We start from the raw sequence: 12,959 nt of genomic DNA, 5'->3' as shown, positions 1-12,959 counted from the left end.
TAGCAAAACGCTGAACAGATAATAACGAAGAAGATAGACCAGGAACATGCAAAACATCAGACATACGAAACGACCTAGAATTAGTGGCTAACGAAGTAGAACCAATAGTAACAATAGGCAAACCTGTACCATTGCCGACCCGAAGTGTCTCCGAACCATCATATGCAGTAGAGGACGTCAATAATGTGGGATCAAGGGTAGCATGATTTATGGCACCAGTGTCTGGGAACCACTGATGAGAGTCGTCCATAGAACCATCAACACCAGAAACGACAACATTCGCCTGAGGATCTGAATCAGGAGTGAAACGACGCCAACACGCCTTAGCTATATGCCCTTGCTTGTTGCAAATCTGACACCGAGGGCCCGAGTTGGACCGCCCCCGGCCACGACTGCCGCGCCCCCTGCCGCGGCCGCTACCACCTCGGTTTTGTGGGCTGCCACCGCGACCGCCGTGATCACCACGGTCGGAACTCCGGGCGTAAACCGCGAAACACATATAAATTCTGATCATCCAACTCAACATAACGACCGGCAAGGGCCAATTCATCAATCAACATCTAGGCACGACCAAGGTAATCAGATATTGAGGAATCACCTTGACGGAGCCCCTGAAGTTCGCCGAGTAGCCGGAGTACACGAGAGCGAGTAGACGAACCTAGGGTTTGTTCGATTACCTGCCAAAGCTGCCGAGAGGTGCCCTTGTCGACACCGAAACGAAGAGTCTCTTCGGACAAAGAAGAGATGAGCATGGAGAGGATTGCCTTGTCTTGCCGACGCCAAGCGAGCTGTCGGGCGGGGAGATTGGAAACCGCCGCAGGGGCACTGTCCGCGGTCGACGTTAGGGCCGGCGATGCCGTCAGAAAGGGTGTTGTACCGTCAACAAACCCTAGAAGCTCTTGGCCTTCAAGAAACGAAAGCATCTGAGTTCGCCAGAATAAATAATTTCGGGAGGTCAACTTTAAAGAAACGAAGTGATGAGCCGATGACAGGCTACCACTCGCAGGCATCGTAGGAACCTCGGTAACGGTCCGTTCCGAAGAACCAAGAACAGAGCCGTCATTAACACCGACGTTTTCCATGAGAAAAGAAAACCTGATACCAGATGAGAATATATTTTCTGTATTTGATAATAATGTCTGAGAGTATAGGGAGCGAATATATAGAGATGCTAGATATAATCCTAGTCTAACACGAATAATATAGTCCTAGTCTAATATGGATAATATAGTCCTAGTCTAATATGGATAATAGAGTCCTAATACAGGATACCTCATGGCCTGACCAAAAAAAAAAAAAATACTTATCTTTAATATATTATATGTTAATTTTTAGTATATTTTATTTTATTAGGTTAGATTTAACAATTTGATCATTAAACAAAAAAACAAAAAATTATATTATAGACCATTGAAAAATGCATTCTTAATATATTGAATATTTATTTTTAATATATTATAAATTCATTTTTTTGTGTGTAAATTATAAATTCATTTTTAGTATACTAAATTTTATTGAGTTAGATTTATACAGTTAAACATTAGACTACTAAACAAGTCAAATTAGACTTAATTGAACAATTTTACCGGTTTAGGAGACTTGAATGAAACTTTTTTCACTTAGGGGATCCAATTGCACTATTCACTTGACTTAGGGGCCAATTTGACACTTTTTCCTACACAACTTAACCACTAAACTAAAAAGGGCAAATTATAGTGTGGATCATAACCCACGGTATAACGACGAACTAAAAACATGCATAATTTCAACACTGAACAAGAAAAAAAAAACTGCACAATTTGCTCAATTTACTTGTCTATAACCATAACCAACGGTGCATGTAGTTGTCTTTACAGTGATTAAGAGATCAGAATTTCACTTAAGCAATACTACACTAACACACTAATTCTCTTCAGTCTTCATTCACTATGTTGAGCAATATTAACTGGTCTGACCAAAGCAAAATCGCCTAAGTGGGACTTGGAGTTTACTGACATCAACAACTCCAGCACAACAACCTGACCTGGGTGTCGGATATTGAGACCCCGTTCAAGAAAACCTGTAATGGCGAGAATTCCAGTTCATGACTGTGATTATAGGTGATTTGGGATTTCAGGGGCGATACAGAGAAACCTAAATTAGTACATACCAGGAGACATGTCTTTCCCGCCATACAGCTCTTTTGTTAAGGGGTTTGACGCCCAGTTATTGACAGCAATGCGGCTTGTAGGTTGGAATCCAACAATTCTCCCGTCCATGGACAACACTACCTGTTCAACAGTAGCAGAGAAGCTTACAACTATGTTAAGTGCAGCAACTTAGCACCGCTATGACAAGCAATCTTGCGATCATATATATATATATATATATATATATATATATATATATATATATATATATATATATATATATATATATATATATATATATATATATATATATATATATATATATATATATATAGAGAGAGAGAGAGAGAGAGAGAGAGAGAGAGATTGGATCAGGTGAGATCACCTTATCCATATGAGATTGTGAGATTGCATCCTAAACATCCAATCAATATAATGTATGTCCTAATTTAATTGGGGAATAAAAACAAATCTTGACTACTAATTCATTTTTTTTTGGTTGCCCAGGGTATCCCTCCAGCTGATAGCCGGAAGACTAATCCCCCCAGGGCAGGGCGCTAAGCAGAAGGGGACTGGCCAAATGGTTTGCTTCATTCACATGGGTGGGGATCGAACCCCCAACCTCATGCTTAAGGGACAAGGTGCCGAACCACCACGCCAACCATGTTGGTTACTACTAATTCAAATTGATTGGATGCTTAGGATCCAATCTCATGATCTCATCTACAAGGGTGGTCTCACAGGATCCAACTATATATATATATATATATATATATATATATATAAAGATAATACCATCAATAGACAGAGACCTGATAATTGGCAATTTCTTGTGCAGATGCATTTATTTCCTCTACGTTTTCCAAATGTGTGGAACTGGAGGAAACATCTAAAACATTAGAGCCGTTTTCCATGGTGCTTCTGAGGAATTTTGGGATTTCTCCAATCCACGCACAGCAGCCAGAAGTGGTCCTTATTTCTCCAGGCCAACCAAGAGCAACCTTAATTCTTTTAATGATTGAAACACAGTGGGCTTCCAACTATAGAAACAAAGAGCACATTACTATAACATTCAACTGAACAATGCATTATGCAAACGGATATGACATGATTGATGTAACCTCATGTCATCAACTACAGAGGAATCCATGGCACTTGTGGCTACTGACCAACACAATTAATTTTGAACCTTGAAATTTATTGACCCATTTTGTCTTTCATCGACAAGTCATGCATAGACCACAGAAATGAGAAAGAGAAGTGAAGCATGTTTATGAGAAGAATTTTGGAATTTTAGAGTTCTTATATCAATGGAGTTATGATCCATAAAATGCAAAAAAGACCCCCATAAAGCAAGTTAACAACAGAAAAGTATGACATTATGAATTAAGACATTAGCAACTCTGGCATACCTTGCTAGATTCCATAAAACAATTCTGAATGTAGTTTGTGTCATAAGAATGAAGGGAGTGAATTTCTTGACATTGAGGGTTCTTCCTATTTGGCAAATATGGCATAAAACTTAGATGTAGCACTTTGGCAGCAACTAGAAAAATCCCAGTAGCAAAGACAATAGACAGCCATTTCAACAAAGAAAAGCTTCCCTGTAAACAAAAGAGGATAATCTTAAAACTTCATGGACAATTTCTCACAAAAATATGTTAACCTTGACAAAGGCGCCTAACATGTTAAGTTGTTAAGAATCAAGATGTTTGAGAATCCTCTTCAGCTTGGCTTGGATAAACTCAGATCAAGTATCTACTGCCAAGTTTAATAGGAGAAAGCCAAATTCAAAGACTCATTTACTGAACAAACCTAATATCTTGGAGAATCTCAAATTACAGTTTAGTATTGTAGCTGTGAGCAGAATAGCAGATATTTTCCATATTGACAAACATAACTGTTAATTATCTGTAATACAGTACTTTTTATGTTCATATGACTTCTCTCCTCTCAACAAAAATAATACTCCGTAATAAATAAATCTCAAGCAACAGAAGACAAATAACCCACATAACCTGCTAGAAGTCTAGAAATCTAGAATTAGTCTTAGTGAGGTTCAAACCTATGAACAAGGGTTCTGGCCGCAAGGCTCTTGACATTTACGCAAGGCCTTGAGGTTTATCTACAAAAAGTATTAGTAATATAATTCACTCTAAAAGTTATGCTTGAAAGGTTATTTTAGTACTTGCATTATACATGCTCAGAGAGTTAATACTAGCTCAATAATCCACCAATTCAAAATTGAGTTCAAACACAAATCTAAGCTTACGAAGCCAAACCATAACTGCCTAAGTTATTAACTAACCAAACTCAAACAAATATCATTGTTTGGCTATTAAAAGAGCAGAATGCAAGCCAAGCCTGCCTGAAGAACTAAGCAAGCCACATTAGTATCATACCAAGCTTGGCTCAACTACAGCCTGACTAATACAAGGCAAGCAAATTCTTAATTCAGGTTCCTTATTCCATAAGTGCATAATACTGATGAGAAATTTCCCTCAGCTGCTCAGTGATTTTGCCTCTTTGTCAAAAGTAAATGTGTAAGTTCACAAGAATGAAAAGAAACTTATACATGAAATACCTTACGAGAAGAAAAATTCACAGCCTTTGCAACTGCACCAGAAGACAGTTGTTTAGAAGGAAGCGTATACACATCTTCATAGTACATATCTAGAATATCAGCCAACCCAACCTACAGTAATTGAACAAGACAGAGAGTTCATTAGAAAGAACCATTATGGTTCATCAGCTAATATAAAACACAAAAAGCTGGATTATTAAAACATAATATGTGGTATTAGTCCTAGATAAGTAGTTAAAGTGAAAAAAAAAAAAAAAACTATTTCCCTGGGCAACAATGAACAGAATATAACTCAAGGCTTCATCTTAGATGCCAAAGTCAAAATCAAAGGACAAGTGAAGTACCATTTGGGAATGAGTCAGAACTACCCAGTGCATATTTGTATCCAATTCCTGCCAACCCTCAAGTTTCACATTGCTAAATTTATCAGTGCTAATCTGCAACCCGTAAGAAGGAACACATTCACTGACCCAAGCAGCAAATTCAGGACCACCAATCCGTTCCAACTTCAGGTATGCTGATGATGCCAGCCAATTGCTCTTCCATTTTGCCTCCTTCGGTTTATATTTTCCGATTTCTAATCTAAACCTCTCCAGCAATGCTGCAGAATTTGCAACTACCTCATGTTCAAGTAAGTTATACAAAATGACAGAGGAATCTTTTGATATAATCCTTTTAGGTGAATGCCACCAAGGGAATAACTTATTTGACTGTGTCCGTAATGAGTTGGCAGAGAAACAACTTTGAGTACTTTCAAGAGCTGAAAGGCAAATAACTTCTGCAAGTACAGAAATGAGCTGTTCGTCTGATGATTTGAGGATGAAAGATGCAGGTACCTGTTGATGGGAAAGTAATAACAGAACTCAACCTATCAGTAATCACGTGGCACCTGCAGGACAGACATTTTGAATGTGATATTACAACAGAGTAAATCAGTTGCAATGAGACAAGCAAAGGGGTAAAGGAAAAAAGAAAAGGAAATATACAGATAAGGCAAAAAGGTAAGTAACCTCTCTTAGATTTTCAAGATCATCCATTTTTCTTTCTGTTCCAGGTCTAAACAGAATCAGTTCAAAGTTCCAAAGCTGTTGCAAAGTCACTTGTCTAAAAGTCATGGAAAGTATATTCTTTGATGTTGTGCTGGACAGTAAATCTTTTGTAGAAGAACTTCTCATCTTTTTAGCCTTTTCCCTGACTTTAATAGATGGTAAAAACTGTGAAAACCACAATGGTCAGTTAAATGGCAATTGTATTTCTTACCATAGCTAATTGATGCTAAGTAAAGGGAAAAGACAAACCATGAAGACAACTTTTGTAGCTTATAAAAACAGTCAAAACCATAATCAACTATCAGCTAATACCTAATTTACCAAACATTTTTCTACAATCAGTCAATGCTATCAACTAGTCAAACCCACTAATACAATCAACTAACAACTATTTACCAAACACCCCCTAAATCCAACTAATTAGTTAGTCTAACTCATTACCTTATAAACACATATCTTCTCTCTTTTTTTTTTTTTTGAATGTGGACTCTTGACAATATTATCCAGAATACTGATGCTTGAAAACAATCAGAACAACTAATTGCAACTGCCAAGTGCCATCAAAACTCACAATTCATTATCATTTCCTTGACCTGAACCTCAGTATTTGAGATAGATTATTATATGAACTGACCAGTCTAGTAGAGACAGTGCTGTGCTCATCAGAAGACCCTGGGAACACGGTGTGGACGACCATAGTCGACATCCCTGATTCGATGTGCTCATCGGCAGCTTCGCCGCCATCGGCAGCAGCCGCCGTCAGCGCCTGCTGGAAGCCCACGGCACCAACCGCAGTCAACCGGGCCAAGTCGTTCTCGTAAGTCCGCACCCCCGGGAGCTGTTTCTCGGCTCCGTAAAACTCGGCTACGGATTCGAGAATGGCTTGCTCTGAAGTCGGGATAATGGGGTCCCGAGCCGAACAGGAAAAGATTACACGGGGAGTTCTGGTGGCTCCCAGGGGTAGTTTGTGGAAGGGGAGAGGGAACTTTCTGGAAAGAGTGTTGGTGCGAGAAGAAAAGAGAGGAGTGCCTGGAGATAGAGTATAAGCGAGCGCCATTGATGGAGCTCCGAGGTGGAGCAAGGGTTTAAATTGTTTGAAATGAGTCCAGCCAAACCGAAAGGGTTTTGTTTACTCAGGTTACTTAATTGTAGGGTCGAATTAAATCGGACACTGATTGAAAATTTAATTAGCTTATAGTTAAATTAGAGGAAAAAGTATACGTTAGAATTTAAAATTTGTGAGTATAATAGCGTTATCACTTTCAATTATTGATTATATTGATTATAACAAGTAAAAACAATCAATATTAGGTGTCGGATTATTTAGTCTTGGTTACTTTTGATCTCTAATTATAGTTTTTGATAAATTTTTATTAGAAAATGAAAAATAAACTCGTCATTTTTTTTAGAGTAGAGATAAAGTGTCAATTGAATAGTTTATGAATTGTTGATGGTAACCCTAGCTAAGTCAGTTGTCTTAGCAATTGCTCTCTCTCTCTATCTCACTTTAACTGTCGTATTTACCTCTGTATTCCTTATTTATTTATGAATTTTATTTTTGTGCTTCATAGTACTTAAAGTCTTAAATCGGTTGTCTTAGCAATTACTCCTTCTATATCTCTTTACATGTCATATTTAACTTTTTATTTTTTATTAGAAAAAGGATCAAATAAGCCGTTGAACTTGGAGCGAAAGTACAATTAAGCATCGAACTTTAAAATATGACAATAAAACACTCAAACTTGTCAAAATTAGTCAAATAAGTCATGTTTACTAATAACCAATAGGTTACTGGTAAAAGTATTGTCGTTGACCACAATTCATTTTTGTTGATTTCACTGTTCATCGTCGTTGCTGCCATTAAATCAATTATTCGTCGCCATTAAAAAATCAACATCCACTGAAGGTGACCAAATGGTCACTTTCTTCAGAGGATAAGGCGACACAAGTGGCACTCTCTACTGGAAAAGGTGATCATCGTCGCCTTTTATGGAGAAGGCGAACAATCAGTCGCCTTTTCCAAATAGAGAAGGCAACCGACAACAGTTATCAGTAGCTGGAAAATAACGTGTCGATGGACTTGCACATTTTTAAAGTTCGAGGACTTAATTGCATTTTTGTTTAAAGTTCAACGGCCTATTTAACATTTTTCCTTCTTTATTTATTTATAAATTTTAATTTGTATACTTCATAGTACTTTTAATTTAGTTTTTAATTATATAAATTTTGTATACTATACTAAATTTAATAACATGAAAAATTGAATTAAAGTAACTTCGGTCAAGTATTGTTAATCAAATCAGACATATAAAATTGGATGGAAGAAGCAAAAAAATATAAATTCAACTATCTATAGGAGCATCTTATTGGCATTATCAAATTAAACTTGTTGATTTACCCTAGATCAACCACTTTTGATTTACCCTAAGATCAACCACATTGCCAGCTAAGATCAGAAGAAAGTATTTTTCACACAAAGCACAACTTTGAATAGCAATCATGATGTTAATATAATAATAAATCAAATATAAAAACATATACGAAGTATAATAAAATGGTGGCAAGTCAAATAGTAATTAACTAGAGTGTGTAGTAATTATTGGGGGAGAATAAACCATTCGCCACTTCAATCACAATTATTCAGAGAGATTCAGCCATCATCATGGCCACAAGTCTACTATTGAGGGGGTAAAAAACCTATTTTTATCCCCAAAAGAAAGATTCAATGTTTAAACTGAATAATCAACTGGACAGTTGATATAATAGATAAACAAGAACCATCTGAGGACTCCATTATGATTAGCAAAAATCGCCATTACAGATTGAAAGAGCATTCAAGCTCGATAAATTTTTGTTCATAGCTCTGTACATTTATAGCAAGGAGTTAGAACTTCCGGGACACGAGTATAATCAAAGACATATAACCAGGAAGAAATACACTTCTTCACTGAGACTAAGGCGGGACGACTTCATAAACTTCTTCGTCTGCTGTGAAGCCGGGTGAAAAATGCGACTGATGTACACTAAACAGACGAGCATGAGATATGCAGATTCAGTTGAGTTTGTCAAAACCTGTATGATATTACGTTAGATAGTAACCACTCAGATTGTCAATAAGGTAATCGTAGGTTGCCCCGGGGGGATAACCAAACCCTTCAGAAACAGGAATCATTTGGTTTGGTATGGGAGGAATGCAACCGGTACTGTCTTTCAAGTTGGACTTCGCCCTACCTTTGACAGGGCGCTTGTTTTCGGGAGGGAATTCTGCGGTGAGCCTCACCATTTGCTTTTGCAGATCAACGACTGACTCGGTGCTTACTTTTCCTTTCGGGCTTTTCTTTCCATCCACGAGCTTTAGTTCCAATCGGTACAAAGCACAGGCATCGTACTTGTTGATTTCGTATTCATAGAGGTGCCACTCGAGGTTTTTCATTGGCTGTGGATCCATATAGTAAGATCTCTTCAGTCCTCCAAACTCGTTCATAACCTGCTTCCTTGATTCATGCCACCCACGGCCATTATAATCGGGCAATGACCTCTGCTTTCTATTTCCACTCTCGAATGCTCTTCGAGGCATATCAAAGAAAAGCCATTCCCGTATTGTTTCACCCTCAACAACTTTAAGGTCAAAGAGCTCTGCAAATCACGAGTAAACCAATTTGAATATGATTCCAAGAACATAAGAAGGAAGATAAATGTTTCAACTTTCAAAACCACAGAAACTCACCGGGTGCATTCCACGGGGATTTTGCGGTTGCTGCACCCTCACATTCAGGAATACCGACATCCTTCCCCTGCGCTTTAGCACTAAGAGCTTGGAAGAGCAAATTATCCTTTAAGCCAATACCCATTGGTCTTACAATTGGGGTATGTCCAGGGAAGCCTTCATTTGGAGCAAGGGAAGCGTGATAGTCACTGCAATAGTCTTGGGACTTCTGACACCAGTCTGACCCCATTGCAGGTCTCGGGCAATCCCAAAGTGCACATTTTGGCCCCAAGAAAGCAGAAGGTGGAGGACTAATATGAACTGCAGGCAAAGCATCCTCTAGGCAAAGATTCACACCATCAAACCCAGGGAAGTACTGTTGCCCGTAATCTTGTTGAAATTCATATGATTGATAATCTAACTGCGCCGGAATGCCCATATTATCAATTCCCACATTGTTGGCACCTATATGATTGCTCTTGCATTGATCAACCAACTGGAAATTTTGTGCCTGAAGCACTTGAGTTACATTGAGATCCTGTAACACATACAGTTGACTGCACATAAGTACCTTAACGCATCATCATCCTACCAAGCCCTTATCATGCAAAGAACAAAAGGCACACCGCACACTTTAAACAACAAAAGCAAAGAAAATGAAAACTGAGAAGAATAGAGCAAGCACTATAATAAAGAAATGATGAGTTAACAAAAGATCTTTTTTTTTTTTGTGGGGGGGGGGGGGCGTAGGAAAAACATAAGGGAAAGAAAAAGATATTTGCTTCTCGCCTTCTCTGACTCCAAAAAGATTAAAAGAACTGAAGAACATATTAATTACAGACCAAAAGTTGATGAAATGAAAACTGAATAAGCATTGCTGAATGGCTTTTATTGTCCTCTTCAAAAACTTGGTGTAGTGACTAAAACACTAGGCCTGTGATGGAATTTACATTTTCTCATAGCATGTACACGTCACAATATAAAAAAATTCTTAACTTGATAGACAGGTTCTATATACTCAAAAGGTCTACTCTGCAGTTTCTGCTTCTAATAATATTGCTCAAAAGAGTCCAGAACAAATATGTTTACCTCTTGATAACCAGTAGCACCAACCCTTTGTGCATCAGGTTCATGCTTCGGAGCAGCTAATGCACTTGTGGCATCATCGTCTTCCTCACCAAGCTGCACCAGTCTACAAAGGTCTGATGTGTTAAACCCCAGACTCCCTCCCTGCAAACATAAAGGGCAACACCCACAATCCAAATTTTACATTCAGAAATCAACATACAAGAAACACACAACATTATAAAATCAAACACAAGCTTAAAGAAATTTGCGAGCAAGAACGACTATACATATATTCAGCTTCACACCAACAATTATGCAGACATGCATCATGATCTATAATCTTCACATACTCTATGTGCCCATGGAAAACTCAGATGGTGATGGTAATAATATATGCAAGGGTAAATTGTAGGAATAAATATCTACTCCACAGCAAGAACATCTACTCTGTTAGCATAGTGTTGATCTAGGCATGTATTACGATAGTTGTTAGGACCACAATACCCAATCACACCTATGACACAATAGTCGGAACAGACTATTAGTATGGTGGGCAAAATGACCTATTCATTTAGTCAACAGAGATCACCATAGAAATTTGGTCATACCTGCAAAGAAGAAGCCGGGGAGGGCTCATTCAGCTCTGCCTTCCATTCGCGAAGCATCTGATTAAGCTGCTCCTCAAGTACTGCCACCTCAATAGTACGGCTCTCCTTCCTCAGAGACTGCAGATCAGTAAACATCCCTTGCAGATCATCTACCCGGTTCTTGGCCCTATCCTTGAAAATCTGGTACGTTGCTGACCTGCCCGCAATGCTCCTTGAACTCTTTCCCATCTGGAAACCCTCAATTCTTAACCTGCAAAATAAACACATAGACATCCTTGATCTCTGATATACCAGCTTGAATTACTCACTAAAGAAATTAAAAGCCCATGATCATACCAATAAGCAAATTGAAAATCTAAATACCCATCACACAAAGTTTGATCAAAACCCAACACCCAAACAAACCCAGTACTTAAAATATGAAATTTCGTTTTTTTTTTCAAGATAAAACCCCAGCAAAAGCAAGGCGATCTTGATTCATGAAGCGAGAATCACACCTACAAAACCCTAATTTCGGATGAGAATGCAATTTCAGTATTCCACTATCAAACTCCAAAGACTTCAACATAAAATTATTATTATAAAACAAAAACAAAAAACAATTGTACCAAAAGAAAACGCAGGAAAGTCCCCGAACTTACACCCAAGAGGAAAACAACAGCTCAAAAAAAAAAAAAAAAAAAAAAAAAAGCTACCAAACTGATAAGATTTCGGAGAGATGTCAGTACCTGTGGACGACGGCGGAATGAAGTATGGTATTGGGAGTGTAGAGAGAGAGAGAGAGAGAGAGAGAGAGAGAGAGATGTGTGATCTTCTTCTTCTCTTTCTCCAATTCCTTATAGAGTTATAGTTTGTGTGTTGAAGGAGAGAAGACTTGGTTTTCTACCCAGTAGCGCACCCAAAAAAGAATAAAGGGTAAATTTGTAAAATCAGAAATGTGGCACAGAATCTGCACCGCGGCAAAATAATGAAGACCCGCCGTTTTTTTTTTTTTTTTGCAATTAGACACCCAATTTAAAATAAGGTTATAAATTTAAGGTGTGTTTGAAAACTCAAAAAAATTCAGTAGTGCAGATATATCCAAAGGAGTATAAGACAATTAAATATTATTACATTTTTTCAACATGTGTAATGCTGGTCACATAATTTATGATATTCCAATCATTTTATTAAAATGATGAATTTTATAAAAATACTAGTTTTTTTATGCGCTTTACGCAAATGAGATAATGCCCAATGATTATTTTTAAATAAGTATTTCAAAGCATATCAATGCAATATTATATTGGAGATGTTCATGTATATTGTATAGGAATCTCTTAGTCTTAGTATATCTTGTATCTTTATTGGTTTGTTAATGATTAACTGATTTCCTAAAACCCATCTGGTATCAGATAGCCACGTATCGTTCCTTTCTCTCTCTCTCCTCTCACCTCCGATGTCGGGCGGCTCCGAGAGAACACTCACGGCGACCACTAAATGTCGACCACCACTTTGTTTCATTAAAACTAAAACCACGCAATTACCTATTTTGGAGGACACAAATCATACCGTTTCTCCGGGGGTCAAGGCTTGATCGGCTACGTCGATGGTGCGACGCCATGCCCATCGTCGATCATGCAAACTGCTGCCGGTGATGCCTCTGATGAAGCGGCGTCCACCACCGTGAACTCGGCGTATGGTGTTTGGATCCAACAGGACCAATCAATCTTATCCCTTCTCATCTCTTCCTTATCGTAGGAGGTGATGTATCTTGCAGTAGGACGGACGACATCCCAGGCAGTGTGGTGTGCCATTGAAACTGCTCTCGGGTCT

General features: G+C 38.2%; 2 protein-coding genes across 3 annotated transcripts; both read right to left on the bottom strand.

Annotated features, from left to right (window-relative positions):
- Positions 1–1,741: 1,741 nt before the first annotated feature.
- On the bottom strand, positions 1,742–6,893 carry LOC109171083. The gene is made up of 8 exons (XM_019320217.1): positions 6,397–6,893; positions 5,724–5,927; positions 5,058–5,549; positions 4,714–4,824; positions 3,542–3,733; positions 2,942–3,169; positions 2,150–2,270; positions 1,742–2,059 (listed from the first exon to the last, which is right to left on the bottom strand). Exons 1-8 carry the CDS (start codon positions 6,817–6,819, stop codon positions 1,920–1,922), a joined length of 1,911 nt encoding a protein of 636 aa, XP_019175762.1. The 5' UTR covers positions 6,820–6,893; the 3' UTR covers positions 1,742–1,919.
- A 1,629-nt stretch (positions 6,894–8,522) lies between these two features.
- Positions 8,523–12,039, bottom strand: LOC109171092 (transcription factor VOZ1). 2 transcript variants are annotated; one of them, XM_019320224.1, is made up of 5 exons: positions 11,873–12,039; positions 11,145–11,394; positions 10,558–10,698; positions 9,490–10,006; positions 8,523–9,398 (listed from the first exon to the last, which is right to left on the bottom strand). In XM_019320224.1, exons 2-5 carry the CDS (start codon positions 11,370–11,372, stop codon positions 8,845–8,847), a joined length of 1,440 nt encoding a protein of 479 aa, XP_019175769.1. In that variant the 5' UTR covers positions 11,373–11,394; positions 11,873–12,039; the 3' UTR covers positions 8,523–8,844. The 2 variants fall into 2 exon arrangements, with proteins under 2 accessions (XP_019175769.1, XP_019175773.1); XM_019320228.1 differs by lacking the exon at positions 11,873–12,039 and adding an exon at positions 11,786–11,810.
- Between the last annotated feature and the right edge of the window lie 920 nt (positions 12,040–12,959).

The sequence above is a fragment of the Ipomoea nil genome, unplaced genomic scaffold, assembly GCF_001879475.1.
Source record: "Ipomoea nil cultivar Tokyo-kokei standard unplaced genomic scaffold, Asagao_1.1 scaffold0317, whole genome shotgun sequence".
Classification (NCBI taxonomy): domain Eukaryota; kingdom Viridiplantae; phylum Streptophyta; class Magnoliopsida; order Solanales; family Convolvulaceae; genus Ipomoea; species Ipomoea nil.
The sequence above is the reverse complement of the archived record's forward strand: the minus strand, read 5'-3'. Positions and strand labels throughout refer to the sequence as shown.

What these genes read in the sequence shown, in the direction of transcription:
- LOC109171092 (XM_019320224.1), bottom strand. Translation starts at nt 11,372, where the DNA reads ATGGGAAAGAGTTCAAGGAGCATTGCGGGCAGGTCAGCAACGTACCAG. An exon ending in CCCCGGCTTCTTCTTTGCAG is followed by an intron (nt 10,699 to 11,144) that starts GTATGACCAAAT and finishes TTATGTTTGCAG; the next exon opens with GGAGGGAGTCTGGGGTTTAA. An exon ending in ATCCCCGTGGAATGCACCCG is followed by an intron (nt 9,399 to 9,489) that starts GTGAGTTTCTGT and finishes CGTGATTTGCAG; the next exon opens with AGCTCTTTGACCTTAAAGTT.
- LOC109171083 (XM_019320217.1), bottom strand. Translation starts at nt 6,819, where the DNA reads ATGGCGCTCGCTTATACTCTATCTCCAGGCACTCCTCTCTTTTCTTCT. An exon ending in TGAATTTTTCTTCTCGTAAG is followed by an intron (nt 3,734 to 4,713) that starts GTATTTCATGTA and finishes TTTTGTTTACAG; the next exon opens with GGAAGCTTTTCTTTGTTGAA. An exon ending in GTTTTATGGAATCTAGCAAG is followed by an intron (nt 3,170 to 3,541) that starts GTATGCCAGAGT and finishes TTGTTTCTATAG; the next exon opens with TTGGAAGCCCACTGTGTTTC.